Source organism: Malus sylvestris, chromosome 8, assembly GCF_916048215.2.
Source record: "Malus sylvestris chromosome 8, drMalSylv7.2, whole genome shotgun sequence".
Classification (NCBI taxonomy): Eukaryota; Viridiplantae; Streptophyta; class Magnoliopsida; order Rosales; family Rosaceae; genus Malus; species Malus sylvestris.
Window position 1 is genome coordinate 243,655 of NC_062267.1, and position 27,857 is coordinate 271,511.

The window sequence follows — 27,857 nt, forward strand, 5'->3', positions numbered from 1 at the left end:
CTGATATATATATATATATAAAGAGCCCCAGTAGAGAAAATCCTAAAGGAGGATCCAAACGGAATCATCTATCACCTACCTAGCTAATTGAGCTAATCGAGCTAATCACGATGACGACGTCCATGCAAGTCAAGATAATTTCCAATGAGTGCATCAAGCCCTCTTCCCTAACACCCCAACACCTGAGAATCCACAAGCTTTCCCTCTTGGACCAGTTGGTTCCCTCCACCTATGTACCCACGATCCTCTTCTATCTCCCCTCATCCATTCACCCTATTAATATTAATATTACTGTTCCAATGAGGTCACAACTGCTAAAGCAATCCCTCTCAGAAACCTTGACTCACTTTCACCCACTTGCAGGCAGAATTAAAGACAGTCTTTCTATTGATTGCAATGACGAGGGGGCTCGTTACATAGAGGCCGAGGTTGACTCCAGTCTCTCCCAGTTTCTCAACCATCCTGATCTCTCCTTCCTCAGTCAGTTCCTTCCCGGTGAGGTTATTAGTTGGCAAGAACCCGAAGGAACTCCCGGAGCTCATGTAGCTATGATGCAAGTCACCAACTTTGCATGCGGCGGTTTCGTTCTAGGCGCCTTTGTTTCACATATGGTTGTTGATGGAGCCACATTGAGCGCCTTCCTCAAAGCTTGGGCGGCCGCAACATTTCGCTACATAGAGCCTCCTAATACTCCTCATCATATTTATACCAAGGGTAATTTTGATGCACCATCTTTGTTTCCCCAAAATGATGAATACCCAAGAGAAGCCACTATGATGGCTTTGTTCTCCCACTTTCTGAAAGTGGGCAACTGTGTTACAAGGAGAATTGTATTTGATGCCCCAGCCCTGGCCACACTCAAGAAAAAAGCAGCCAGCTCAACGGTGCCAAATCCAACGCGTGTGGAGGTTGTCACGACACTCCTCTGGAAACACATTATGGCTGCCTTTAAGGCTAAATCTAACATTGTCCAGAACCAGAGGCCAACTCTGATGACACACATAGTGAATTTGCGTCGAAGAGCTGTGCCACCATTTTCCGAATACACTATGGGAAATTTTGTGTTCATGGCTACCGCGTTGTCGCAATGCAGTAGTAATACTGAAGATGATGATCAAAATGAGGACGACTTAGATTATGTTGATGATAATCGTGATCGTGAGTTGGGTAGATTGGCGAGGCATGTGAGGGAAGCAGTAAGCAAACTTGATGGTGATTTTGTACAAAACCTACAAAGAGATGGGACTAGAGGGCTCATCAAATTCTGTGAGCCTCTCAAGGAGGTGGGAGAGACTGTGTCTCGAGCAGGCGCAGATGCAACTGATGGACAGGGCCTGGATTATATAGGATTTAACAGCCGGTGCAACCTTGGTCTTTATGAAGCTGATTTTGGGTGGGGAAAGCCTGTGTGGGTGGCGTCTGGTGGGGCAAAGAGGGGTGCAGAAGAGGCTCCGTACATGAATATGGTGCTTTTAATGGATACAAGGTCGGGAGATGGAGTTGAAGCCTGGGTTTGTCTAGATGAGCAAGACATGGCTATATTAGAGGGTGATCCTCACTTCCTTGCTTTTGTTTCTTTAAACCCTAGTCCGCTTTCTATTACCATCAAAATACCGTAGGCAGGTTGTAGGCACAAGGCAGCTCTGTTTCTCATCCGGGTCCCTGACATTAATTCGGGAAATAAAGATCCATCAAATCTATACCATTAATGTACGTGCTAAACAAATCAATATAATTGTTCAAAAAAAAAAAAAAATCAATATAAATGCGTTTGTACCACTGATTTATTTAACTCCAGTCAGTTGAAAGTATCTCTCTCGTACTAACACCAACTCGTACACATGGAGTTGGTCTATCCTTCAGTTTAAGAGGACATTAATGCTTTGGCTATTTAACGTACTATAACTTAAGGCTTCGTTTAGCAGTTCAAATTGTACTGATTATTTCAGTCGAATAAGATAAATATTCATTGGATAGTACTGATTAATTATTTGGTGCAATATTGGACTAAGACCTTATTATTTGTACTATGTTTGGTGTACAACATTTCTTGAATACAGTTTCAGCCATATACATATGAATTTAAGCAGAATTCAAAAAAAAAAAATTACAAAAATTTATGGAAAAATCCAACGTTTAGAATCCTTGTAAAATCCACACACAGATCAACCAAAAACAAAAATCCCAAAAATATATATTTTTAATGGTTGGAGCCCAGATCGTCTTCCTTGTCTTCGTCCTTCTCGTTGAAGCCCAGAAATCAACCATAATCAGGGAAAGTCAAGCTCCCTTCCTCGGCTTCATCCTTCTCGGCAGAGCCCAGATGCAAATTGCTATCCCTTTCCTCGTTGGAGCCCAGATCGGAAGAATTTGAATCATTGTCTTCCTCCTTCAACCCGTGGAAAGTTTTTTTTAATTGTTCTTGTCAGAGATCGAAGGCGAACGGAGGAGGTGGGATGTGTGTGTAAAGGAGAAGGGAGGAACAAAGAGAGAAAAAGAAGAAGATGATACAGACGAACCTGCCATCCATACGAGAGAGCAAGCAAGAGATGCTAGAGTGGAAGGAGAGTGCTGCAAGTGAGGGACAGAGTGAGCGAGAGGATCCCACCGGACTAATAATACATAGGTTTTAGATGGGATAAATAACCAGGTGTGAGGGTTATAAAATAAGTGGGCCTGGATTAAATAGTCAGGTGCTTATTTCATACGAAACTCACCAAACACTCGTTTCGTATTATTAATACTATCCGGTGATATTATACGGTGTATCAAACGAGGCCTAAATATAAAAGAAATTAAGGTGCGCAGAATGAGGGAGCAAGGGTTGGCACTTAGCTGCACTAGTTTTGAGGTGTGAGCAGTGGTAGAGCTAGCATGAGGTCATTGGTTGTTATTAATCCCAATAACTCTAAAAACCTCATATATATTTGTCTTTATATTGTATTTGTCATGTCCTGATCCCAACATAAGTCGCAAATCGACACGTGGCAAAGGAAAAATAACATTCGTTGAATAAGACATACCATACGAAATGAAATACTTTAACTGCAACCCAAACTAAAAAGAAGGTGGCCAAGTTCTTCACAAAAATATTTACAAATATGTACATCCCAAAAAGAAGCATAATCTTTGCTTTACTAAGAACAAGTTTGAAGTGCTCAAAAGAAAGTCCCAAAAGATAAAGCACAAGAGTGAATCAAGGGTAACCTAACACTCCACGTCTCTGATAACCGCACTGCTACCCCCATCTACGGACTTCTCAGAGTCTACTTAAACCTGTCACCTGTATGATCAGTGCCTACACCATTGGAATGATGCATCGGGCAAACATCAACCCGGATAAGTTGCGAAGCTCGTGTGAGTGACAATAATACAAAGTATGTGATACAATAATAAAACCAGCCATCAATCACAATTTATAAACCTTGAATATAAATCATGCATGAGAAATCAATACCAAACCTTTGAAACTCCGAAGGAGTCACCTAGACATTCAACGATTTGTCTGAAACAATCACAACATCTCACAACCATATTCTCATACAACACAATGAAAAGTAGGGTTAGAGCAACATGGTTCGGCCGAAGCCTACACCTTTGAAGCTATCTCAATCCCAACTCAATGAAACCCAAGGTGGATACGATCCCGGACCATCACTCAACGGAATCGCATAGTAGGAGGGATTCTTGACCATCTCTCAACGGAATCCGAGTGAATACGATTCCGGACCATCACTCAACGGAATCGCAGAGTATGAGGGATTACGAACCATCTCTCAACGGAATCCGAGTGAATAGGATTCCGGATCATCACTCAACGGAATCACGAAAGGCCAACAACCATAATGTATAACGGCTCAAAGAAATGAGACGAGCACAAGTCACTTAATTTACAAAAGCTCAACCAAGGGAAATAAGGCACAAATACTAAATTTAGAACGTATCAACAAAGCGAGAAATGAAATAATATCAAATCAACAAATCTCCATCACAATGGGTTAACGACCCACCACTAGCCTTCACATTTCATCACATCATGCCAATCAACAAATCAAACCATATTTCAATATACATATGTCAGCTCTCGTTTCATAACTAGAATCAATGGCTAAGCATTCAAAATAACAATTCAATAGAAAACATATACATAAAACCAAGTCATATCCACACAGGATAACCATTACGAAAACAATGTAATCACCAATATCACATATGTTAAAGTCACTCACCCGGAGTCCGCGCTAATGCACCCTAGCACGAGAGTCAAGGCATCACGTTCTATCGCCACCTAAACAAGGTATAAGTCCACATTTAGATTTCCTTCAATCATTCACATACTTAAAAACTCTCATATGCCTCCCACAACAACATTTAATGAGGAATCGAACCGTCATTCCAAGGTAGAATCCATGATCTTACGTCACTTATTCTGTAAGATCCGATCACTAGATTTTCACTTATAAGTTCCTAAGGTCCTTAAACAATATCTATCATAATGTTGATGCATAAAATCAGGAGGATCTTGGACCAACGTAAATCCGGCCATGAATCACACAAACGCACAAGAACACAAAGATGTATTGTGGTTCACCCCAATATTTGGGCTACATCCACACTGATGTTGATTCCATTTCTCTGTATGAATGTATGGATTACAATAGATCGACAAGGGAGCTCTATGTGGATGCAACCCTTGCCATTTTGCTCTCTGTTTGGCTGAGAGGGTATTGCCCTCTATTGTTGTGAGGGATGTGAGGCTCTGTTTCTCTCGTTTTGTGAAGGTGAGGCCCCCTTAATAAAGGTGAAGATGATCCATTTTATAAAGTAAGGGTTTCCTCCTTTTACATAAATTATGGGCCTAGTGATGAAGCCCAAATATAATCCCAAATCTTGAGGCCCAATATATGGTACAACACATAGCATACTAAAATTGGGTGTCAATTCAATGGTAAGATCGTCAATTGTTAGAATAATCAAGTGGTGGACCTTATCGATAATATACTCAACCAACAACATTTTCATAAATCGAATGTCACACATAGGGAAACTCGACTTTTTCCAAAAATTCTCAAATTTTACAAGAATAAAGATCTCAATAAGTAGATTAAACTTTATACATGTAGCCGAGTCCAATTTGGCCAGGAAGGCCCTCCAATTGGCTCGCACCCATCAAAACCCTAAGGTGGGTGTTCTTCAATTCGGCTTCCTTGGTGTTCCAACATCCTACCCACCAGTTGGGTCTTGTTCCTAGGTCCAAGGGAAGTTGATTAAGGGTGATGGTGAATGGTGATACTCTCCGGAATGACAATTTGTCGTCGAGAACCCCTGGGTTCTCATGTGGAGTTCTACCCGAATCAGGCCTTAAAAATCCTTGATTTCTTGTGGAGATGGAAGGAAGAAGATAGTTGAGCAAGTTGCAGGTGAAGGAGATAGGAAAATCAGATGAGAAATGGAGGAATTGGCCTGAAATTGGCCGGTTTGAAAGTGTGCTGGTGGAGCACACGGCGAGTTCACAAATGAGGGAGGGAGGATTTTTGCTTTTCTCCTTTTAATTGGCCTTTTCTACCCTCCAAAATCCTGATTGTCCCCTTTTTATTATTAGACTAACTTAATCTTTAGCCCACATGTGGAAATTAAACAATTCCCACAATTTATAGTTCACAACTTTAAACGTCAATAACTATACCGTTATAATTCGGACTCGCAAACGACTTCTGCCTATGCGTTCGTGGGTTCGAGATCTATTTAAAAACACTAGTTGTAACTTCGAAATATCAACGAAAGATAAAGATTGATCAAGAAACTTCCAACTCGATAACTAATCAATTACTAAACTTATAATTAGAGGAATTAAAATTAACTAATAAAGATAACGTAATCACGAAATACGAATTTAAGATACGAAATACGTAATAAATGGTGAAATTCCGGGGATTTCACAGTAATTGACCCTTATATATAGCTAAGGGAAACTAAATTATAACCTCCTCCTACTTCTTCTTCTATTTTCTTCTATCATATTTGTCTTCCTTTTCTCTCTCCTTATATGAAATATTTTAGTTGAAAAGTCTTGGCATTCTTCAACATCACTCTATAGTATCCTACATCCACCATGGACAAGCCTTTACAAATAATATTAGTTGTCGACATATGTTGGGATAAACTTTTAACATATGTTGACAAGAATTGGTAAGTGTCTATTAGGTGTTCGACGAAATCATCCAATGAAATTTTTTGGTTGATATTATGATCTCATTATTTGAAAATCTTGTCTACGCCATTAGGTGTGAGATTATATACACCAATATGGACATTTTTACGGTATATATTTGCCTCCCCAGTCCCCAAGTCCTAGTCTCTTAGCTAGCTAGCTGCAACAACGTCCAATACTGAACCTGAACACAGAAGGAGTTAGTTCATTCGAACGCTCTAGGTCAGAACTAATTTACTTAGAACAAGACCCCCAACTCCTGGCATTTACTTCCCTTCCCTAGATCCAATCCAAGTCCAGCTAGCTGCTTTCGACTAGACTAATATTTTATTAAACCATTATCCACTGTCAAACTGCAAACTTGGATATTCGAGCTTCAGGAGCTCCCTTGGGCCTTGGCAATGGCATCATTTCGCTTCCGTAATCAATCCTATTCCTATTTCCTACGTTTATCTCAAAAACCAGAGAAATATATTACAATTTACACAACAAAAGAGTCTACAAAATGTGGAGGGAGGTGGTGCTGCCTAGTTCGGAGGAAAGGATGCTCGCGAACCCCCCATGGACATTGTTGCAGCAGAGAAACCCTAGCCGGTGCTGGTGGTGGGCAAGCTAGGAAGGGAGTCCCAACTCCCAACTCTCAAGGGTGAGACGGAGGTTAACGGTCCGTTTAAACTACCAAAAGCGAAACAGTTTTATAGCTCCAATCAGAATCAGGTGGTTCTACGACTAAGATCGAGTAAATAGAAAATCTGAAAAGGTTACGTGGCAGAGCTAAGGTTTACGTGGGATACTCCATCATGTTCCGCAACACACAAGATAGGCCCTCGGGTTTGAGAAATTTTAGTACGCACCATATGATTTTATATAAATAGTGAGAATATTTTTTTTTTTATAAGTACATTGATTTTTTTTTTATACTAAATCTAAACCACGAAATAGATAGTATCAAATTTGTTATATACGAGATCTAAATTTAAGATCATTTACTTTCAAGTAAAAAGAAATACTAATACTATTGAATAATTTATTTTTAAAATATTAATATTTTAACATAAATATTTCACCATTTGTAATCCTACCGTACCATCCTTATTTCGCAACCAGTGAAAAATCTCTCCTCAGTTGGCGTTTCCCTCCGCTAAAACTATCGCCACCCGAAACAAAACAAACCGATAAAATACTCAATAGAGCACCATTAACCATACCCAGTTGAGTAATTCAGTTGGCTGGGGTTTGTGGCCGCTTAACAGCCATCCCCAACTGCAACACCACAACTTCTTTGGTGGAGGAGGAGGAGGAGCCGCCGTTTGAGGAGGTAGATGCTCAACTCAGCTCTCTCACTAGAAAATTGAGTCAATCAAATTCAAAGGAAGTGTAAAGATGATGCTTCTGCCAGTGCCAGGTTCGACTTGCTTCCCTTCCATTCAATTGGCTTCTCCGACACTCATCCGCCACCACCACCATGTCTGGCCTCTGTCCGCCACCGCAGCCGCTGCCGTCACCAATTCATCCGAACCCCATCTGCCTCCAATTCCATCTTCCTCAACTACGATTCATTTAACCTCAACCTCGAGACGACGCCGCTTTGGGGACGACCAAGCTGCCGCTTCCCCCTACGACTTCGGCCCCCTCCTCACCTTCCTCGCCAACTCATTGTCATCCGATGATGATTCCGCCTCCTCCTCTTCCTCCTCCTCCTCCTCCTCCTCCACCTCCTCTCCAACCTCACTCGACCCATCCGAGTTCCAGCTGGCCCAGTCCTACCGCGCTGTCCCTGCTCCACTCTGGCACTCCCTCCTCAAGTCCCTCTGCGCCTCCCACTCCTCCTCCGACATTGGACTTGCCTACGCCGTCGTTTCGTGGCTCCAAAAGCACAACCTCTGCTTCTCCTACGAACTCCTCTACTCCATCCTCATCCACGCCCTCGGCCGCTCCGAGAAGCTCTACGAGGCTTTCTTGCTCTCCCAGCGCCAATCCCTCACTCCCCTCACCTACAATGCTCTCATCGGCGCCTGTGCTCGCAACGGCGACCTCGAGAAGGCACTCCATTTGATGTCCCGCATGCGCCAGGACGGTTACCGCTCCGACTTCGTCAACTACAGCTTGATCATTCAGTCCCTCACCCGCTCCAATAAGATTGATTCCCCAATCATGTTCAAGCTCTACAGGGAGATTGAGTCCGAGAGCATTGAGATTGATGGCCAGCTCTTCAACGACATCATTGCTGGTTTCGCTAAAGCCGGCGAGCCCTCCCAGGCTGTGCACCTTCTGGCCATGGTCCAGGCCACTGGCTTGAGCCCCAAAACTGCCACTCTGGTTGCTGTCATCTCAGCCTTGGGGAATTCCGGCAGGGTAGTTGAAGCCGAAGCTATCTTTGAGGAAATGAGAGAAGGAGGATTGCAACCCAGGACTAGGGCTTACAATGCCCTCCTCAAAGGCTATGTGAAGGCAGGTCAACTGAAAGATGCCGAATCCATTGTGTCCCAGATGGAGAAGAGCGGTATTTCTCCTGATGAGCACACTTACAGCCTGCTCATTGATGCCTATGCGAATGCAGGTAGGTGGGAAAGCGCAAGAATTGTGTTGAAAGAGATGGAAGCTAGCAATGTGCAGCCTAATTCCTATGTTTTCAGCAGGATTTTAGCCAGCTACCGTGATAGAGGGGAGTGGCAAAAGTCGTTCCAAGTTTTGAGGGAGATGAAGAGCAGTGGAGTAAGACCCGATAGGCATTTTTACAATGTCATGATTGACACTTTTGGAAAATCCAACTGTCTTGATCATGCTATGGCTACCTTTGAAAGGATGCTATCTGAGGGAATCCACCCGGACACCGTCACCTGGAATACACTTATAGATTGTCATTGCAAGTCAGGCCACCATGTAAGGGCGGAGGAGTTGTTTGAGGAAATGCAGCAAAGTGGGTGCGCCCCTTGCGCCACCACCTATAACATCATGATCAATTCCTTTGGGGAGCAGCAAAGATGGGATGAGGTGAAAGGCTTGTTGGGGAAGATGCAGTCTCAGGGTTTACTGCCTAACATAGTTACCTATACCACATTAGTTGACATTTATGGAAAGTCGGGGAGATTTACTGATGCAATAGAGTGTTTGGAGGTTATGAAGTCTGCAGGCATGAAGCCATCCCCGACGATGTACAATGCCCTAATTAATGCCTATGCACAAAGAGTAAGTTGTCTTCCTTACTCTAATGTTAATGTGTGTGTGTGTGTACTTGTATTCCGATGCTCTGTGTGTGTGTGTATTTACTTACTTGTATTCCGATGCTGAAGCGTGTGTGTGTGTGTGTGTATTTACTTGTATTCCGATGCTGAAGCTTTTAGATAGATATCAACCAGAAAGCTATTCTTACTTCAGACTACCAGTTTTGTCTTTCTGTTTGGAGTGTGTGTGTGTGTGTGTGTGTGTATTTACTTACTTGTATTCCGATGCTGAAGCTTTTAGATAGATATCAACCAGAAAGCTATTCTTCTTACTTCAGACTACCAGTTTTGTCTTTCTGTTTGGTGTGTGTGTGTATTTACTTACTTGTATTCCGATGCTGAAGCTTTTAGATAGATATCAACCAGAAAGCTATTCTTCTTACTTCAGACTACCAGTTTTGTCTTTCTGTTTGGTGTGTGTGTGTGTGTGTGTGTATTTATTTACTTGTATTCCGATGCTGAAGCTTTTAGATAGATATCAACCAGAAAGCTATTCTTCTTACTTCAGACTACCAGTTTTGTCTTTCTGTTTGGATCCCTGATAGTGAATTGGATTGTCTTATCGTGAGTGTGAGGGTTGAGCATCCATTTGATTTGATCTTCCTTGTGAATCTTTGACAGGGTTTGTCAGAGCAAGCACTGAACGCGTTTAGGGTAATGAGAGCAGATGGATTAAAACCCAGTCCCTTGGCTCTCAATTCGTTAATCAACGCATTTGGTGAAGATAGAAGGGATACTGAGGCCTTTTCTGTGTTGCAGTACATGAAGGAAAATGTAAGTTATTTCTAATGTTGTGACAGTCACTGATACTGCACTGATTGGTACAAAAATTGATCTTGTTTCCTTGTAACTGCAGGACCTGAAACCAGATGTAGTTACGTATACTACACTTATGAAAACCCTTATCCGTGTTGATAAATTTTGTAAGGTATGAATTTCATATAATATTAGCATAGATAACCGTTGCATGCATAACAGCCAGGCTTTCAGCTTATAAGGTTTTATTGAATATTTTACCATTTCACTTCTGTGTATGCACACATATATGTATGTATGTATGTATACACACACACACACATATACATGTATTCGATTTTGAATGTATAAGTTGCCTGATTTTGGTTTCAGGTTCCAGCAGTGTATGAAGAAATGATTATGTCTGGCTGCACTCCAGATAGGAAAGCTAGGGCAATGTTACGGTCTGCGCTGAAATACATGAAACAGACACTCAGATCCTAAATGACATGATTTGAGTCATACAGCCACAGTTAAATGTGTTCACCTATTATTTTGGCCTAGTCAGGTCTGATACGAAGGTTAGGCCAAACCCGTTTATCTTTATGATAGTCAAAATTTTGTGGAATTAAGTTTCACATATGCCAGCATCTTCGACAGTCTGATGATTTTGCAGGAATGATGATTCGCACTGGCCATCGTGCAAGAGTATCCAATATCAAGGGCAATCGTGTTCCGGAGTATGGGAACAATGACACTGAGCACACCCTAGTGACAGACACAAGAACAGCTGAAGAAATACACCCCCATCACCATTACCATTACCATTACCATTACCTCACTCAAATTTTGGGTTGTAATTGTTTTCCATAAGCACCGCTGCACCAGATAAAATGTGATTCATTGCTTGTATCTTGTAAAAATTTGTCCGATTATTTTTCATCATAAAGTAGAATGTAATTGTAAAACTAAGTTGCATGTGTTTTTGTAAATTTATCAAAAGGAAGTATGCAAACAAATATGGTGACGTCAACTCTTGGTTATTCAAGGAATGAACAAGAACAACGATTAATTGCTTAGAGATTCGAGTAAAATGCGAGTATAAATTCAATCCAAGCAAAGAGATGATCACTTAAATGAAAAGAATCTTATGGGTTTGAAAATTGTTCCCATCGTGCGTACTTGTACAAAATAAAAAATTCAACTTAAAGTACAGCTTTTCTAAAAAATTTGGCATACACCCACCCCCTACATGTTTCTTATTTTTGCTTCTCCTTTTTCCCATGACAACTGGGAACGTGAAATCAAAAAATTCACTTCAAATTATGGACCTAAACTTCTTGCTGCTCATGGTGTTTCACAATTGGTATTGAAAATCAATGGAGAAGTGGAGGAAATGTGCGGAACAACATGTCGGTCAATACAGTGCAGCACGAAGCCTCTAACACGGAGTCGTTTCACAGTATCAGATTGCAATAGCAGAAACAATTGGTCTAGCACACTTGCTTTTTGAAATTCTGGAACAGAACATGAACATTAACAGAACAGACGATAACAAGAAGAGCCTGAAATATGTTCTTATCTCCTGCATTCCTAGTTCAAGCACCTCCATCTTCTTTCCGTATCTACTACTCCTCTCGACTAAGTACCCTTCAAGATACTCATCTATGGATACCCACTTGTCTAATAAGGTGGGCACAGAAGACTTTGAATAATTTTCACCAAGCTGCTCTGGCCCCAATTTAAAAATTGTGAAAAATGCAGCTGACCATTCATTGAGAACTCTCTGAAAGCGAAAAGATTTATACTGTTTTCATTAACTGACCCTTCTATATATGCAGAAACTTAAAAGATGACCAAAAAACTGACATACATTGAAGGTACCCAATTCTGTGGGATTGAACATTTTGAAGCAATCTCTTGATGAGGCTGCTCCATCTCCATATATCTGAGTCACAACGAAAAAGGATGCAAATTTGTCTGGGTCAGGTTGCTTTAAGATCAGAACTTTGAGGGGAAAATGAGGGATAACTTGACAAACCTCAAAGGTGAAAGCCATTGGCACCTTTACAATGTCGAACATAAAATCAGTTGCTGTCCCATGTGCCAGGTACCTAGAAATAAAACTTGATGAAAAACCATTTTAAAGAGTAAGCATTGAAACCTATGAATTTGGCTCATGAGGAGAAATGTTGGCTCTTTTTTTTGGGGGGGTGGGGGCTAAAGGTTAATGAGCCAAATAAAGCACTTAAAATTTCAGTCGCAGCAGGGCTTAGCCTCGCAGTCCAGCTACCACCACAAAAGGTGGTTACGTAAAGAATAGAATCTGATCTTAAAATTTCAGGTAACGATCAACTGAACATTATAATAATGACTGTTAGTATTACTAACCCAACAGAACCTCCACCAGACCCAACCATGCAACGCTTTTGGAAATGCAGTTGGTTGAGTTCTTCAAGCAATGACTTCATCTGGTGGGAGGAAAGTCCATCTGGGGTTGTGTTCTTATGGTCATACGGCATAAATAGAGCCTGAACAAACCAGAAGCTATATAAGAAATGTATCATATGCAGAGTACACAAACCCTAAGTTGAAAAGAATCAAAAATTGAGGATCACTTTGACACTTCAATGGTAATTGGAAAAAGAACATAAAATTGTATAAAGTGGCAAACCATAGGGTGACATTGCATTTGGTAAAATGGAATTACATTAATAATTAACTTCAAAAATGGTAGATATGACTTCGGAGTCAACATGAGGGAATACTAACTGAAAGTTTATGTGACCTACCTCCATCCCAGAGTGTATATTAATCCATATGTGTGGATCAAATGACATGGAAACTTTCCGCATTATCTGAGTTTCAGGCTCGCTGAAAGGAGCAGTTCCAGGATTTTCCTCATATGGATCATAATCCTGGGATAGAAAAACAAAATAAAAGCAAAAGAATAGTCTTAAGCACAAAATAGAACCAGAACTGGAATGACAGTTGAATATTGAAGTTAAGGAGACGAAGCAGGAAACAATACGTGAAGCTCATCATCTAATGGTGGGTTATATATTAAGTGTAGTGCTATATAATCTTAAAGAACATCCACCTAAAGAAGACATCTTAATCAATTCAATACACTTAAATGATGAAATAAACAAGCAACATGATAAATGCAGTATTGTATGATTAACCTTCTCTTTTTTTCCCCAATCCACGCTCCAATTACGGTTGGGATCAACTCCCCTCCCTGTCCAATATGCAAATTAAGCATTCAACAATCTTTATAAGAAGAGATACATAAATCAAGGATTCATGCACATAAACAGACATAAAATCTTGAAGAATTACCACACACACGGGAGCATTTTACAGTTACCATGCCATCCGTGGAAAAATCTCTTATTAGTGTTCTTTCATATAATAGGGGAGCATCTGATTGACAGAGAATTCTATTTATAATGGTGTCTGTGTGTCTCTGTGTGCGTGTGTGTGCATATATATTTTAGATCCCAGAAAATCAATTGCTTTACCATTTCTCCTCTCACAGAGGTCTCCTGCTTCAACAAGTCTACGGCCATTTAAGTTTTCCATTGGAACCACCTGACATAAAATAAGATATCAGAACTCAAAAAATACCAAACTTGTTGAAGTATCTCTCTCCAAAGAAATAGCTAAGAATTGCAGCACATTACAAAAATGTTACCTTTATCAAGAGCTTGTCAAGGGTACTGTCTAAGGACGCGGGGTCCAGGTTGGGTAGAAACTGTTCTTTACTCAAGATTGATAGGATTCGTAATGCAAGCTCGGATGTAATAAGCTCCCTTCCATGCTGCCCAAAACTCTGGAAGACAAGGAATCATCTGTCAAAAACACCAGCCATTACCAATCTGAGATTATCTATGACCATAAACAGCCAGCCCACCATGCAAAATATAGTCAGAACGAATTCAGCGTATAATAATACATGAAAAAAAACTTACAAGAAGGATCCGTAACTTTGGCTGGTCATCAGTCTCTTGCCTTCTCCGGCAATAGGTAACTATTGCGATCTCAGCAGAGTAGCCCTTGTTTCGAGATTTCATTGTATCCAACTGCCATTAACATCAAAGTATTAGAATATGAAATGAATTTCAGAAAAATGATCAGACTCTCAAGCAGAGGAAACCTACAGTGAGCTCGTCTGGGTGCCGAAAGACGAGAGCTTTAATTTCTTCCATCAAATCCCCACTGCAGACAAATATGCATTTATTGTAGATGATGTTTTCGGGGTTAAATTAAATTGGCTGAGGAATTCATAACAAGTTCACATGATCAAAGTAAGGCAAATAATTGAAAGGTGAGGGAGGGAATAGCCAAGGTTCCCTACAACTTGTGACCAACCTAACCAACCATAGAGTCAGAAAACAAGAAATTACAGAAAGAAACAGAAAACCCATCTCAAGATTTAACCAAAAATACATGAATCAACCAGTAACTACCATTCGGTACAATCCGCAGAAGGCAGATGAGATTAATCAGTCAAAATACATGATTAGTGCAAAAAGATTGGAATAAAGTAAAGAAATAAAACAAATTGAGAAAGAAAGTAGAGGTGACCTGGAATGGTAGAGATCGCGGTTCATGGGGGTGAGAGAAGAAGGATTGGTGATGTTATTAGTATTGCCATGGACGACCAAGAAAGCCTGCAACCACGCAAAGAAGCAGAGAGTGATGGATAAAGGTGAGGAGAGAGGAAGGAGATGAGCCATGGCATTGGCAGTCATCGGAGGAACAAGGAGATGAGCCATGGTTTGGGTTTTCATTATTCCATTATTTATTATATTCTCTCTTTTCTTTGAAGCTGTGGATGGTCAATGGTTCGATGGTCATGGTGGCAAAATGGCATAAGAAGAAAACAAAAGAAACAAGGGAAAGATAAGGGTTGTATTGTCTTTTGGTCTCTTGATTATTATTCCATTTTTCACGTTCGACGGTCTTGATGATATTGATACCTCCGCAGCGCTCCACTTAGGGCACGTTTGTTACACCTCCTTAGAAGGGATTGGCTTGGACTACCTTAAGTAGGATTATAATCCTACGTTTGGTAGGTTGTGGGACTAAAATAAATGGGACTCGCCTCGACTACGAGTCCCTGCGAGGCATGCTAGCCGGTCTTCACGAGTCCCCCCAAAAACCACAGGATTATCTAGGAACTTCGCTTCGTTCTGCTTGATTCACCTCATCGACCTCGATTTCGACGGCATCTCTCTTCGTCCTGCTTGATTCACCTCCCTGCGAGCCCTTCTGTGAGTTCTGGGCTTCTTCCTCCTCCCTGCGAGGGTTCTTCCACCACCAACATCAACCACAAAAAATCCCCCATCTCATATTTCCCACCACCAACCATCACCCACAAAAAATCCCCAATCACATATTTCCTGCCACCACCATCGCCATGGACGAGCCATCCGAGAAGCTCCAGAACCTCAAGTCGCTGAATTCTCTGCCAGCAGCAGGTGGAGTCGCTGGTGCAGGGCAAGGCAGATTTGGAGTCCGAGGAAGATTTGGGTGGACAAAAAAAAGAGAGAGGAAGATGAAATGGTAGAGAAAGAGGAGAGGGGAGGGATGCAATGGGCGGAAAAAAAAAGAGAGAGGAAGATGTTCTAGAAAGGAGATGAAATGGCAGAGAAAAGGAGAGGGGAGGGCTGGCGGACAAAACAACAAGAGAAGATAAAAGGAAAATGATAATTTAATAATAAAATATTAGTATATATAGATTAAATTAATGATAAAATATTGTAAATATAAATTTAATAATAAAATATATTAGTCCTGCTTTTTAATCCGACACTGCACCAAACGCTTCACTAAATCAGTCCAGCTTAGTCTAGTCTAAGCCAGTCCAGTTTAGTCCCTGAAGCTAGTTCAGTCCGAGTCCGGTGCAACAAACGCACCCTTAGTACATTACATTTTAGGGTTATATACAATTTCGAACAAGATACACTCCAAATTCCAGAACAACACAAAATATGGGGATTTGATGATTGGAGTTGATTATAATCATTTATTCATGGTCATGTCTAATTCAAAAATGACACACATAAACATGTATACGTGTAATTGTATAACTAGTTAAGCTATATATAACATATATATTATAATTACTCAAAATTCGCGTATAGTTCCACTTGTGTTTTCATGTAATTGGCTCATTGATCGTTGCAATCAATGGCCAGGTCATTTTTTATCTTCCCGGCAAGCGGGTAAAACCCAATCAAGATCTCCGACAAAGACGTCTTCAAAACACGCAACCTTTTCATGATTGTGGCATCATCATCGTCTTCATCGTTGTGGTCTTCGAGATCATCATCTTCAAGGAAAGTGATAGTAGTGCAGGGTTTTATGATGTAGGAGTATCATAATAGTATAAGAATTGTCATAAAAGAGGATAATGGGAGCAAGGGAGCATGTATGAGTTGATCCAAAAGGGAAAGCTTAAAAATTCTTAGGTGGGAGGGTGTTGGGGAGGATGGTTTAATTCTCTCTTTGGAAAAAATTTCCACTTCCATTTTCATCATGAACGTAGTATGGTGTGTACTTTTGTTTGACAATTTCTTAATTTAAAATAAAAATAAATGTTAAAAAGAAAAAATCTTGGAGGTTTCAACTACCTAGTTTATAACTCTCTTTAATAATCTTAAGTATCTTGAAATTCCATCTTTCATACCTAAAGTTTTTTTTGTCCCACTTTCATACCTAAAGTTTGAATTTTGTGATACTTTCATACTTTTGTTAGCCCTTTTGTCAAGGCTCTGTTATTTGCCTACATGGACGTCGTAGAACACATAATATTTGAGCCAAGTGGATAAAATAGAAAAAGAATTACCTAACAAAATTATTACCATTTTTATCCACGTGGCACAAAATATTATGCAATCATCGACGTTCATATAAGTAGACGAAAGTGTGAAAGTGTCACAAAATTCAAACTTTAGATATGAAAGTGAGACGAAAAAAGCTTTTGGTATGAAAGTTGAAAATTAACGATATTTGAAAGTGGTAAGTGACAATTTTTCCTAATGGCTTAATGCTAGCGAAACTAAATTTGTAGACAAAATTTACAAACTAAATTATGTGTCATCAATATGAATGAGTTTGTTTATCAACGCTTAAGTCATAATCCAATCATCAACTTCCATGTCATTTAGTTTACAAAATTTTGTATACAAATTTGGTCTCCCTAGCATTATTCTTTTTATTAGCACCCCACATTAAAAGTTAATATTAAATTATTTATGCACCCTACTATGCAATGACAATTTCGACCTTATTAGGTTTTAAAAAAAATTAAGAAATTTCTAAATAGACCCTAAATCACTTTTAACGTATTATTTATCTTCTTCAACTATTAAACCCCATTCCACTCTCATTGTTGAATAAAACCCTAACCAATAAAACTATCTTTGAAAACCTTCACTGCACTTTCGTATATTGCCGGGTATCAAACTGTGAATCAAGATCACAATTTTTTTTTTCAAAATTTTATTTTATAGGAGGCATTTCTTTCTTCCCAAGTACCTGCTTATGATTCCCCAGGAAACCATACTACCCAATATTTTTTTCAGCCTATTATTGATTCAAGCCTAATGTTTATTTACAATGTCACTACTGCTACTAATCAATAATTTTAAATAATTTTGATCTTGAGGTGTATGATTCTTAGCAAATAATATTAGTTTGCTATAACCACTATCTCTAACGGAAATGTTTCAGTTTGGTCTGCTGGATGTTTATTGGAGTGCTACGACTACTCACAAAAACAATCGCTAGAACAACCAAGTGGGATTTAGAGATTCTGGAAGGAGCAATAATAGAGGACATGGTTTCCCAGTTCTTGGCGCAACTGGCCCTCACAAGTGAGGAGCAACATGTGGTTATGGTTGATAAACATGAGGGTTTACTACTAAGAACTTCCAAGTTTTCTTAATGGGAAGGGTACTAAAGCAGAAAACTTTGAACAAGGAGAGATTCAAGAAACAAATGAGTACTATAAAATTTGAAGAATGTGAGGTGTATAGAAAATGTGTGGTGTATTAGAAAATGTAATGTGTATATTGAGAATGTGGGGGTGTGAGAGTATTATGGACAAGTATGTGATTAGTCCGGATTCTCAACTAGGATTTCCTGTACTCAAATGTAAGTCAATTTATTGTGTTGTTAAGGATTTTATGGATATTGGATTGCTTCAGCGGGCAAATAGCAAATCACGTTTGTGAAATAAAAAAATGGAATTCATGGATACTGTAACAAAAAAAGTAAAAAGGATGGCGGTTTCTTCCGATTTATCTGATAGACGATCAAAAGACTACCGAAAGAGTTTGGAATTGTTTTTACCAAGAAACATAAAGGTCATCGATGGCGAGTGGGCAACGGGCAAAACATCAGAATTTGGAAGGACAATTGGATCCCGCGGGACTCCTTTTTCCGAATTTTAACACCACCACCGAGGCACTGGGACATGGAGGCCAAGGTGGAAGAACTATTGTGTGGAGCACAGAAGCAGTGGAATATTCAGTTGTTGAGTGGTCTTTTGTCATCAGAGGAAGCGGAACTAATCCGAAGTATTCCGCTTAGCGTTCGGGATGTTGAAGACAAACGTATATGGCATTACGAAAGGAATGAGAAGTTCTCAGTAAGAAGTGCCTATCAGGTGGCTCGGAGTATAATTGATAATAATGGCCCTAGTGTTGCGGGTTCTTCATCTTGTTTTGGTGGTTTGGGGTAGAAGTCCTGGAAGAAGATTTGGAATGCCAGTGTCCTGGGGAAAGTGAAAATCTGTGTTTGGCGTGCTTGCTTGGATTCATTACCCACACGTCTGAATCTGAGTAAAAGGAAAGTATTAGGGGAAGTGGCGTGTGTGGTTTGTGGGGTACCGGTAGAAGCAGTTGAGCATGTTCTTCGTAATTGTAACTTGGCGAGAGCTGTGTGGTTTCGAAGTTTGGGGTTGATGGTGGATAGTAGGTGGGACTGAATGCCTTTCATGTAGTGGATGAAGTTTTGTGCGTAGAACCTTTCTATGGTGGGTTTTGAGCTTTGGTTGATGCTGATTTGGGCAATTTGGAAGCATAAAAATGAGGTGTTGTGGACGAGGACTAGTTTGCCACCGCAGGAGATAGTTTTGAGGACTGAAGGTTGGTTGTATGAATTTCATAGATGGCACAAACCCCTTACCCTGGGGGCAACTCGGGTGTTTCAAAAATGGAAGAAACCTAGGGTGGGATGGATCAAATGTAATTTTGATGGTGCATGGAGTAAAGGTGGTTCTAGGGGGGGTTATGGTGTAGTGGTTAGAGATCATACGGGAGGATTCTTGGGAGCTACCACGGGACCTATTGAGGGGTCGACGTTGGCTCTGCAGTTAGAGCTAATTGCTGCTCGTCATGCAGTGGAGTACTTTAAGAGGTTTTGGTCACCTGTAGTCAAGGTCATATTTGAAAGGGGTTCATCAGTTGTGGTTGCTGCTATGGCAGGAAAAGGGGACGATGATTCCGGTTTGGGAACGATTATAAATGACTTGAGGTATTTCTTTTTGGAGTTGCCTTATGCGGAGTGTGGTTATATTCAGAGGGAATGAAATTCAGTTGGGCATCGCCTTGCACGGATGGGCACCAGTTGTTTCCATGATGTACTGTGGTTTGAGGAACCTCCGGATTTGATCCACGATCTTTTGTTTGAGGAAAGCATGTAATTTTAGTTTCTATTGTACTTTTGAGGGTAGCTCTTTGTTTGTGTGGGACGTTTTTTTTTCTTAGATCGGGTTGAAAGCCCTGACAAGGTTTTTATCGAGGCCCACTTAGCACACTACCCTTAATTTGTATGAATTCTGCATTATGTTAATGAATATCGTACTTGTTTAAAAAAAATAATAATAATAAGAAATTGGAAAAAAGAAAACCTCCTTTAAAAATGATGAAAGAAAAGAAATAGTAATGTAAAGAGAAAGGGAAAAAAAAAAGAAAAAAAGCGCAGGCCTGGGCCTTTTTATCGGGTTGCTTGGATTGGGTCACACAGGTTCGCAGTTGGGACTCGGCACTCGGCAGTCAGCAGGGGGGGGTGGGGGGGGGGAGAGTGAGACCTAGTTTGGGAGTTAGGTGCTTAAAAAAAAAGTACCTACAAAAAAAAGCTGTGAAGGTTTTAGATGTTTGGTAAACTGAAAAAAAAAAGGCTTATTTTGGAAGCTACTGTGAGAATAAGCTGAAATCAAAGGAAAAAGCTGAAGCTGCTATTTGTAGCTTTGGAAAACTGACTTTTTTTCGAAGCACACGGAGCTACAGTGCTCCTTTAATGAAAAGACTCACTATCAGACTACTTTTTTTTCCAAAAGTTTTTTTACAAAAAAGTTTACCAAACGCTCTGCTGATTTATTTTACAGCCGCTTATTCTCACAGCACAGCCGCTTATTCTCACATCACAACGGCTTATTCTCACAACAGTTTTTTTTTTTCAAAGCACAGCAATACCTAACCAGCCCGAGTCCCCGAGTCTGGAGTCGGAGAAATTTGAAGCCCTCCTACTCCAGGGAATCCATGTCTGTCTGTAATTTTGCCGAGAAATGTCCCGTTTCCCTCAAAATGCTTAAACCCTAAACATAATTCAGAAGAGAAAAGCTCGACTAGGCTAGGAGGATTGAGGATCGAGGAAGCTTTATAATCTAACAGTAATCAATGATGCACAGGCGACCTCTGTGAGTTCGTCGAACCTCCTCCAGTCCTCCTACATATTTAGGAATTAGGTTCATTCTATTCTATTCTATTCATGTTTGGCTTGTTTTACTTTTACAGAGCGAGTGTGAGAGCGAGGGTTTCGTTGCGCTCAATTTCAGATTGGCTTTGTAAATCTCAACCACACTACCATCACCATCACCATCACCATCATGTATGTTAAGTTCCAATGTTGCAATGTTCGCTCCCTTGTGGGTTTGCTCAGGAATCGAATGAAATCGAACTTTGTAATTATAATAATCTTCTTCTTCGCTTTATTGCTTCTCTGCTTGATTTGATTACTAGAGTTTTGTTTTTTTCATTAGGGACCAAGACTTGCTTCTCAAAAACTGGACTCCCCTCGCACTCTTACAACATCTAATGGTAATCTTTCCCTACTCTTCCACTCTTTAGCAACTGTCTACCTACCATCTGCTTCACGCTTTACACTCTCACTACTTATTAATCTTTTGTTATTCTACTCTTCTCTGTTTTCTCGCTTGTGCATGTGAATTCTTGCCTGTTCTGCCTTCGTGCAATTATACCCGTGCACAAGTCCAAATGGACATAAAAGTTGTAGAGCATTAATGTGCAAGTCTTTTTTTCTGAGTTTCGGTGCATAGTGATTAATGCAGGTCATCAAGTTATGTGGCACGGAGCAGAATCTATTACAAGGTCCGTGCAGATGCAAATTGTTGATGCACTACGCTTGGGTGAGAGGGGCAAAGCTTCAAATATGCTTTTGAATCTTAGCCACGTGAACCATTCCTTAGGAGCTGATGATTTCCTTCATATTCTTAAGTACTGTGCCAGGTCACCTGATCCATTGGTAAGCTGACGAACGTGGAATTTAAGGGTTGCATGTCTCTTTTATTATGATACATATTGTTTACATCAACTAGGTAGATGATTTGTTTTGCTAGCTCTTTAATCATCATTTAAGTTGTTGATGTTTGTAGCTGATTATGGTAATTTGAACAGTATCAAAGGAAAGCTTAGAATATTATTTGTAGACAATGTTACTCCATGTATATCAGTAGGATCACATTGTCAATTCTCTTTGACTGATATAACTTTCTGAAAATGAACTAACCGTTATAATTGTCTCATCCTACCCCTTGGCTTGATTCATGCCATTGTGAAGATAAGGATGGCATCTTCCAATTTTTTGGCACGGCACTAGTTGCTTCCAAGTGTATCTTTGTTTGGGTCCTAACATTAAACTTAGTTGTTTTCTTTTCGTGCAGTTTGTAATGGAGACTTGGAGAGTAATGGATGAAAAGGAGATTACCCTGAATAACTTATGCTCCTTGCTCATGATGCAAGCTCTATGTAAAGGAGGATATTTAGAGGAGGTAAGATTCATGCTATAGACTTAATCGTTATTATCTAGCTACCCTAGTCAGCTGGTAATAGCAGAGCTATTTTAGGATTACTGTGATATTATTACTTTACTGTAGCTATTGAACTATCAGAGCTGCCATTAACATGGAACCATACCCGTAGCATCATTCTTTGTCAGCCGCTTTTAATAGCTTAGCACTCGTGTGTCTACCTGTTGTTCTTTGATCAGGCATTTAAGTTGATAAATTTCCTAGGAGAAAGTCAAGGCATCTATCCAGTTCTACCTATCTACAACAGTTTCTTAAGGGCTTGTGCTAAAATGCAAAGTATGATAAATGCCAACCAGTGTTTGGACTTGATGGAGCATCAAATGGCGGGGAAGAATGAAGTTACATATTCGGAGCTTCTCAAGGTGTGTAAAGAAAAACAATTTTTTGTATTAATCTGTTCAAATATCATTCCTTTCCTCTTTTCACGCACAAAAATTTCCTCTTCACTTGAGCCATTTATTATTTAGGCAAACAAAAGAATGTATGGGCTTTATTTTTGCTTTAATCACCGTAAATAACCTAACAAGGGAATTGGTTTGGGTGACTGATATTCAGATTACTATTAATCTCCCAATTTTGGCTTCAAATATTTTATGTTGTAATGTTTCAATGTGCTTGTAAGGGATAAAAAGGTGGAAATAGTGTCCTGATTTGTCTGTGACATTCAGAAGTATCATCTTCAATTGCCATTTCTATTTTTGATGAGGATGAGGACGGTGATTTGATGCTCTCTTGAATTTTCACACTTCCAGGATTTCACTTAAGAAAAAAAAGTTATTCTTTTACGTCAATTTTCAAGGATGGATATTACAAAATTGACAGTGTTTGTACTGTTTGATTGCAAAGATATGTTTCTGGATGACTTACTCACATGCCTAGTTATTTTCCCCTGACCATGTCTGAGGATATGACATGTTTTCCCTGTTGTTCACTTTTAGCATGCATAAGAGGACCACCTGATTTTAAGTTATTTGGATCATATCATAGTTACCCTGCATTTTCATTTCTTCTAGTTTGCAGTTTGGCAACAAAACCTCCCTGCAGCACATGAAATTTGGGAGGACTATATCAAACACTACAGTCTGAGCATTATACCTCTACGGAAGTTTATTTGGTCCTTTACTAGGTTGGGAGATTTAAAATCTGCGTATGTGATGTTGCAACGTATGGTGGCTTTAACCACCAAGGGAAACATGAATGTTAATAGAACTTCTGATGGAAAGTTGTTTTCTTCAAGATTGGACATTCCTATACCTTCAAATTGTGAATTAAGCTTGGGGAAACTAGATTTGGAGGAGAATGAACTTTCTGTTCCTTCCATATACTGTAAACCTTTGGATGATCATGCTGTTAGTGCAGATCAGTCGACTACTTTTGGCTTGGGAGTTGGAGAACTTGAGAATAATCGGCTAGATATGCTTGATAAACATTTAAGCAAGCCTGTTAAGAAAATTTTGAGATGGTCATTCAATGATGTGATTCATGCTTGTGCACAGTTGAGAAATGATGGTCTGGCAGAGCAGTTAATCCTACAGGTATAATAACGTTTTTACTTTAGCTTGTTTATGTGATTTCCTATTACACAAACATGTTCAAATGGCTTTATTTTTTGTTCATATAAGCAAATCTTAAATGTACACTCACTGAAATATGATATTCTTGTTGGGGGAACTATGTAATTATAAGATGCAGAATTTTAAATTACAGTTTTCTATGCTTTTGCTGTGATGGCTACTTTGCGGATTTCAATCTTCTAGTTTAATTACGTGGTTCTCTATCCTTCCCTTTTTTATTCTGTATATACTTGGTTCAGATATCATCTTATGACATACTAAAGAGGCCCATTTTCGTCTAGATGCAAAATTTTGGGTTGCAACCATCCAGCCATACATATGATGGCTTTGTCAGAGCAGTTGCTTCTCAGAGAGGTTTCAGTATTGGAATGGAAATTGTAAGTTATATTGGTCTGCATATGCCAATCATCTTTTTTAAAAATAAAAAATAAAAAAAAAACTGATCTTGCATTTGGTGGCAATGTATTTTGGTCGTTTTGGTTTTGCCTTTTAATTACAGAATTTTGCAACTTTTTTTTTATCCTTCTGCAGTTACAAGATATGCAGCAGAGAAATCTGAAGCCATATGATTCTACTCTTGTCACCCTTTCTATAGGTTGCAGCAAAGTGCTAGAACTGAATTTAGCTGAGGCTCTGCTGGATCAAATATCTGAATGTTCATATCCACATCCTTTCAATGCTTTTTTTGCAGCATGTGATACAACGGTGAGCTGATATTGTATAAAACTGAGTTCTCATATCAGAATTCCTTCTGTGACCTTGTTAATTAGCACTTTTAAAATCTTAAAATTGGATTGCAGCGCACATAGGTAATCTATGATATAGGGTACTGAACATTCAAACCCTTGTCTATAATAAAAGGGAAAAAAACCTGGTCCCGAACTTTTTACGAGGAAGAGTAGAATTGGTTAGGTAATTGTTTAAGATTGATTTTGCTATGGTTTAAATATTGTAAATGGCAGGAATAACTTTGTGCAAGTTTTGGTTCTTCATATTTGTTTTGATAGTTAAAAAATTTGTTTGGCTCTAATAATAGAAGTTATTTAACATGGGCACACCAAAAGAGTATTTGTGCTAGCAGAGGGCAGCAGATGGATATCAATCTGTTTTCTTATTTTCATACTTAAAATTCTCCAGTGCCTGAAAGCTTTGTTCATGTTTTTTTCTTTTTGTTTCCAATCAATTAAAATATTTTTGCGTGAACTATGCAGGATCAACCTGAGCGAGCAGTGCAGATGTTGGCTAAAATGAAACAATTAGAAGTTATGCCTAATATTAACACGTACGAGCTGCTGTTTTTATTATTTGGAAACGTGAATGCCCCATATGAAGAGGGCAACATGTTGTCACAGGTGGATGCTGCTAAACGTATCAATGCTATAGAAATGGATATGGCAAGATACGGTATTCAGCACAGTTACTTATCAATGAACAACTTGGTAACTCCCTAGCCTCATGTATCTCCTTCCCTTATTTAGAGAATGAAATGGAGTATTGGTAGGTGACTAGGTGGCATACTGCCTCGTTTGACTGACAAGGGGCACTATGAGACATGATACATAATTTTGTAGATGGAAATCTTAAGAACATCATCATCTGATAATGGGAAAATGTGGTTATAAAATGTTAATCTGATAGGTGACAAAATATTCTTCATTCTGTGCATGGTTTATCAAATAATTAATTCTCTATTCAAATTGAAGGTATAAGGAGCTTGATAAATGTACATTTTGTTTCCTCAAAAAGTTTTATATGTAAACTTGTGTTAATTATGGGTACTGCGATAGAATTTTATTTGTTAATAATAAAAAATTGTAACAGTGCACATACACAGTAGTTCCAATCGTTTAACAGAGTGCAACATTTGCATATCAAAGTCTTTGGTAAAAGCGTTAGAAGAGAAAAGACATTGCTCACAGATGGAAAATAACATATAGTTGTAAAAATTTTCATTGTGCATGCAGGGAGTTTCATTCATGACTGCTTAGTGTTGCATTGATATTATGATTATATGAGATCATTTAAAACTTCTTTTCTGCCTTCTTGAAGTTCATCTGCTTGGTAATACTAAAACTTCTTGAAGCTCACAAGGGCGCTACCTGTTTTTTTTTTTTTTCCTTCATGGAATCCTACTTGCTATTCAGTCCCTTTCTTTTTCTTCTTTTTTCCCTGTTTCACCTTACCTCATTTGGGGCATTCTTTATTTTATTTTCCAGTTGAAAGCCCTTGGAACAGAGGGGATGATAAGAGAGCTGATCCAGTATTTGCATGTGGCAGAAAATCTTTTTTGTCGTAATAACGTTGATCTGGGAACACCCATCTATAATACGGCGTTGCATTCACTTGTTGAGGCTAAGGAAGTAGGTGCTTCCAACACTATTGCTTTTCCTTTAGTTTGAAACTTCATGATATGTGCAACATTTGACCAGTGTTATCTGCTTTACATGCAGAGTCAAATGGCAATTAAGATATTTAAGAGTATGAAGTCATTTGGTTTCCCGGCAGATGCTGCGACGTATAATATAATGATTGATTGCTGTAGCATTCTGAAATGTTATAGATCTGCTTCTGCATTGATATCCATGATGTTGCGAGATGGCTTTTATCCGGTAACAGTGACTTACACTGCTCTCATAAAGGTAGAAGGTTTTAATAAGGGTGTTTTTATCCTTGTTAGTGCATTCCCTCTTTTTATATGTATCTAGTATGGGTTATGATGCTGTGAGCCTATCTTGTTTCAGATTCTGTTGGAAGATGATGACATTGATGAAGCATTGAATCTTTTGGATCAAGCCAGCTCAGAAGGGAACAAACTTGATTCTTTGTTATTCAATACCATTCTCCAAAAAGCCTGTGAAAAGGTATCTCATATGTGCCCTTTTTCTCTTTCAAAATGAAGTGTCTGTAAGATCAAAAAAGCAGTGTGGTTCTTGATATAAATTATGACAGTTTGGTCAACCAAATATTATGTTGTTGCACTGCTTGCTAATAGTTTATCTTTCTTTTTTTTTTCTTCCCTAAAATGAATGTTAGGAATTGATCGAGGCAGTTGAATTAGTAGTTGAATGGATGCACCAAGAAAAGATCCAGCCTGATCCAGCGACCTGCCATTTTGTTTTCTCGGCATATGTGAACTGTGGCTTTCACAGCACAGCCATGGAAGCACTGCAGGTTTTGAGTATGCGTATGATATGCAACGAAGATGGAAGCTTTCCAGAAAAGGCAGAATATGAGGATGTCTTTATATTTGCTGAAGACATGGAAGCGGAATCACGAATAGTACAGCTTTTTGAAGATTCTGAAGAGAACCTTGCTGCTGCCCTTTTGAATTTAAGATGGTGTGCGGTGCTCGGCTTCCCAATTTCTTGGTCACCTAGTGAAAGCCCTTGGGCCAGAAGACTCTCATTTAACTACACTACCAGGAAAGGAGCCGCCTAATATATTGGTAGAACTCTGGCTCGAGCAAGTTTCCTTTATTTTTTTAGTAGGGGGGGGGGGGGGGTGGTGGGGGTGCGTGGTGTTGGAACGAGGCCTAAGGGTTTAGGGCCTTGTGAAGGAAAGAGAGAGGACATGAGAAGCACTTTAGCAGAAAAGAGATCCTAGAATACAAAGACACCGGTTTAGGTCCTGATGAGACCACAGTGGGGCGATTAATACGTAGTGCGACTAATATTGAATAAAATGGACCAACTAGGAAGGTCTGGGAACAAACAAGCACTGATGTATTGTAGATTGTAGAAAATTAGGTGAGCCGAGTGTGGATGTTTACTTAGTAATGGGCGGTTTTGGATGACGGGATGCCCTTCTAATTTTCTATCCGATGGTGTTAATTTGTAAGTTGTTGTTCGTGTAAACAAGGATAAGTGTGCCTAAATCGGTCTGCAGTTGTCTAAACAAGATTAACAGTGCCTAATAGTAATAGCCTTGTGGAACAAGTTCGCATTTTTATTTTTTTTTTGAATTAATTGTGTCATGCTTCTACTTGTAAT

General features: G+C 39.5%; 4 protein-coding genes and 1 long non-coding RNA gene across 6 annotated transcripts; 3 read left to right on the plus strand and 2 right to left on the minus strand.

Annotated features, from left to right (window-relative positions):
• Positions 1 to 65: 65 nt before the first annotated feature.
• LOC126631125 (stemmadenine O-acetyltransferase-like) lies at positions 66 to 1,641 on the plus strand. The gene has a single exon (XM_050301281.1). The coding sequence runs from the start codon at positions 111 to 113 to the stop codon at positions 1,617 to 1,619; it is 1,509 nt and encodes a 502-aa protein (XP_050157238.1). The 5' UTR covers positions 66 to 110; the 3' UTR covers positions 1,620 to 1,641.
• Positions 1,642 to 1,987: 346 nt separating this feature from the next.
• Positions 1,988 to 2,799, minus strand: LOC126631126 (uncharacterized). The gene is made up of 2 exons (XR_007626243.1): positions 2,520 to 2,799; positions 1,988 to 2,389 (listed from the first exon to the last, which is right to left on the minus strand). It is a non-coding gene; the product is annotated as an uncharacterized LOC126631126 (long non-coding RNA).
• Positions 2,800 to 7,332: 4,533 nt separating this feature from the next.
• LOC126632162 (pentatricopeptide repeat-containing protein At5g42310, chloroplastic) lies at positions 7,333 to 11,203 on the plus strand. Its single transcript, XM_050302408.1, has 5 exons — positions 7,333 to 9,400; positions 10,057 to 10,209; positions 10,292 to 10,363; positions 10,564 to 10,751; positions 10,847 to 11,203. Exons 1-4 carry the CDS (start codon positions 7,595 to 7,597, stop codon positions 10,672 to 10,674), a joined length of 2,142 nt encoding a protein of 713 aa, XP_050158365.1. The 5' UTR covers positions 7,333 to 7,594; the 3' UTR covers positions 10,675 to 10,751; positions 10,847 to 11,203.
• Positions 11,204 to 11,276: 73 nt separating this feature from the next.
• Positions 11,277 to 15,031, minus strand: LOC126632163 (uncharacterized). Its single transcript, XM_050302409.1, has 11 exons — positions 14,761 to 15,031; positions 14,334 to 14,391; positions 14,145 to 14,255; positions 13,868 to 14,005; positions 13,695 to 13,764; positions 13,356 to 13,411; positions 12,963 to 13,088; positions 12,562 to 12,701; positions 12,212 to 12,284; positions 12,044 to 12,118; positions 11,277 to 11,956 (listed from the first exon to the last, which is right to left on the minus strand). The coding sequence occupies exons 1-11, from the start codon at positions 14,964 to 14,966 to the stop codon at positions 11,636 to 11,638; spliced, it is 1,374 nt and encodes a 457-aa protein (XP_050158366.1). The 5' UTR covers positions 14,967 to 15,031; the 3' UTR covers positions 11,277 to 11,635.
• Positions 15,032 to 20,651: 5,620 nt separating this feature from the next.
• Positions 20,652 to 27,803, plus strand: LOC126632248 (pentatricopeptide repeat-containing protein At1g76280). Of its 2 annotated transcripts, none has more exons than XM_050302564.1 (14): positions 20,652 to 20,884; positions 20,982 to 21,075; positions 21,227 to 21,284; positions 21,524 to 21,729; positions 22,148 to 22,255; positions 22,474 to 22,656; positions 23,308 to 23,829; positions 24,150 to 24,245; positions 24,400 to 24,573; positions 25,080 to 25,307; positions 26,085 to 26,228; positions 26,319 to 26,507; positions 26,610 to 26,729; positions 26,902 to 27,803. In XM_050302564.1, the coding sequence occupies exons 1-14, from the start codon at positions 20,865 to 20,867 to the stop codon at positions 27,304 to 27,306; spliced, it is 2,547 nt and encodes an 848-aa protein (XP_050158521.1). In that variant the 5' UTR covers positions 20,652 to 20,864; the 3' UTR covers positions 27,307 to 27,803. The 2 variants fall into 2 exon arrangements, with proteins under 2 accessions (XP_050158521.1, XP_050158523.1); XM_050302566.1 differs by having other exon boundaries at positions 21,536 to 21,729.
• Positions 27,804 to 27,857: the final 54 nt, after the last annotated feature.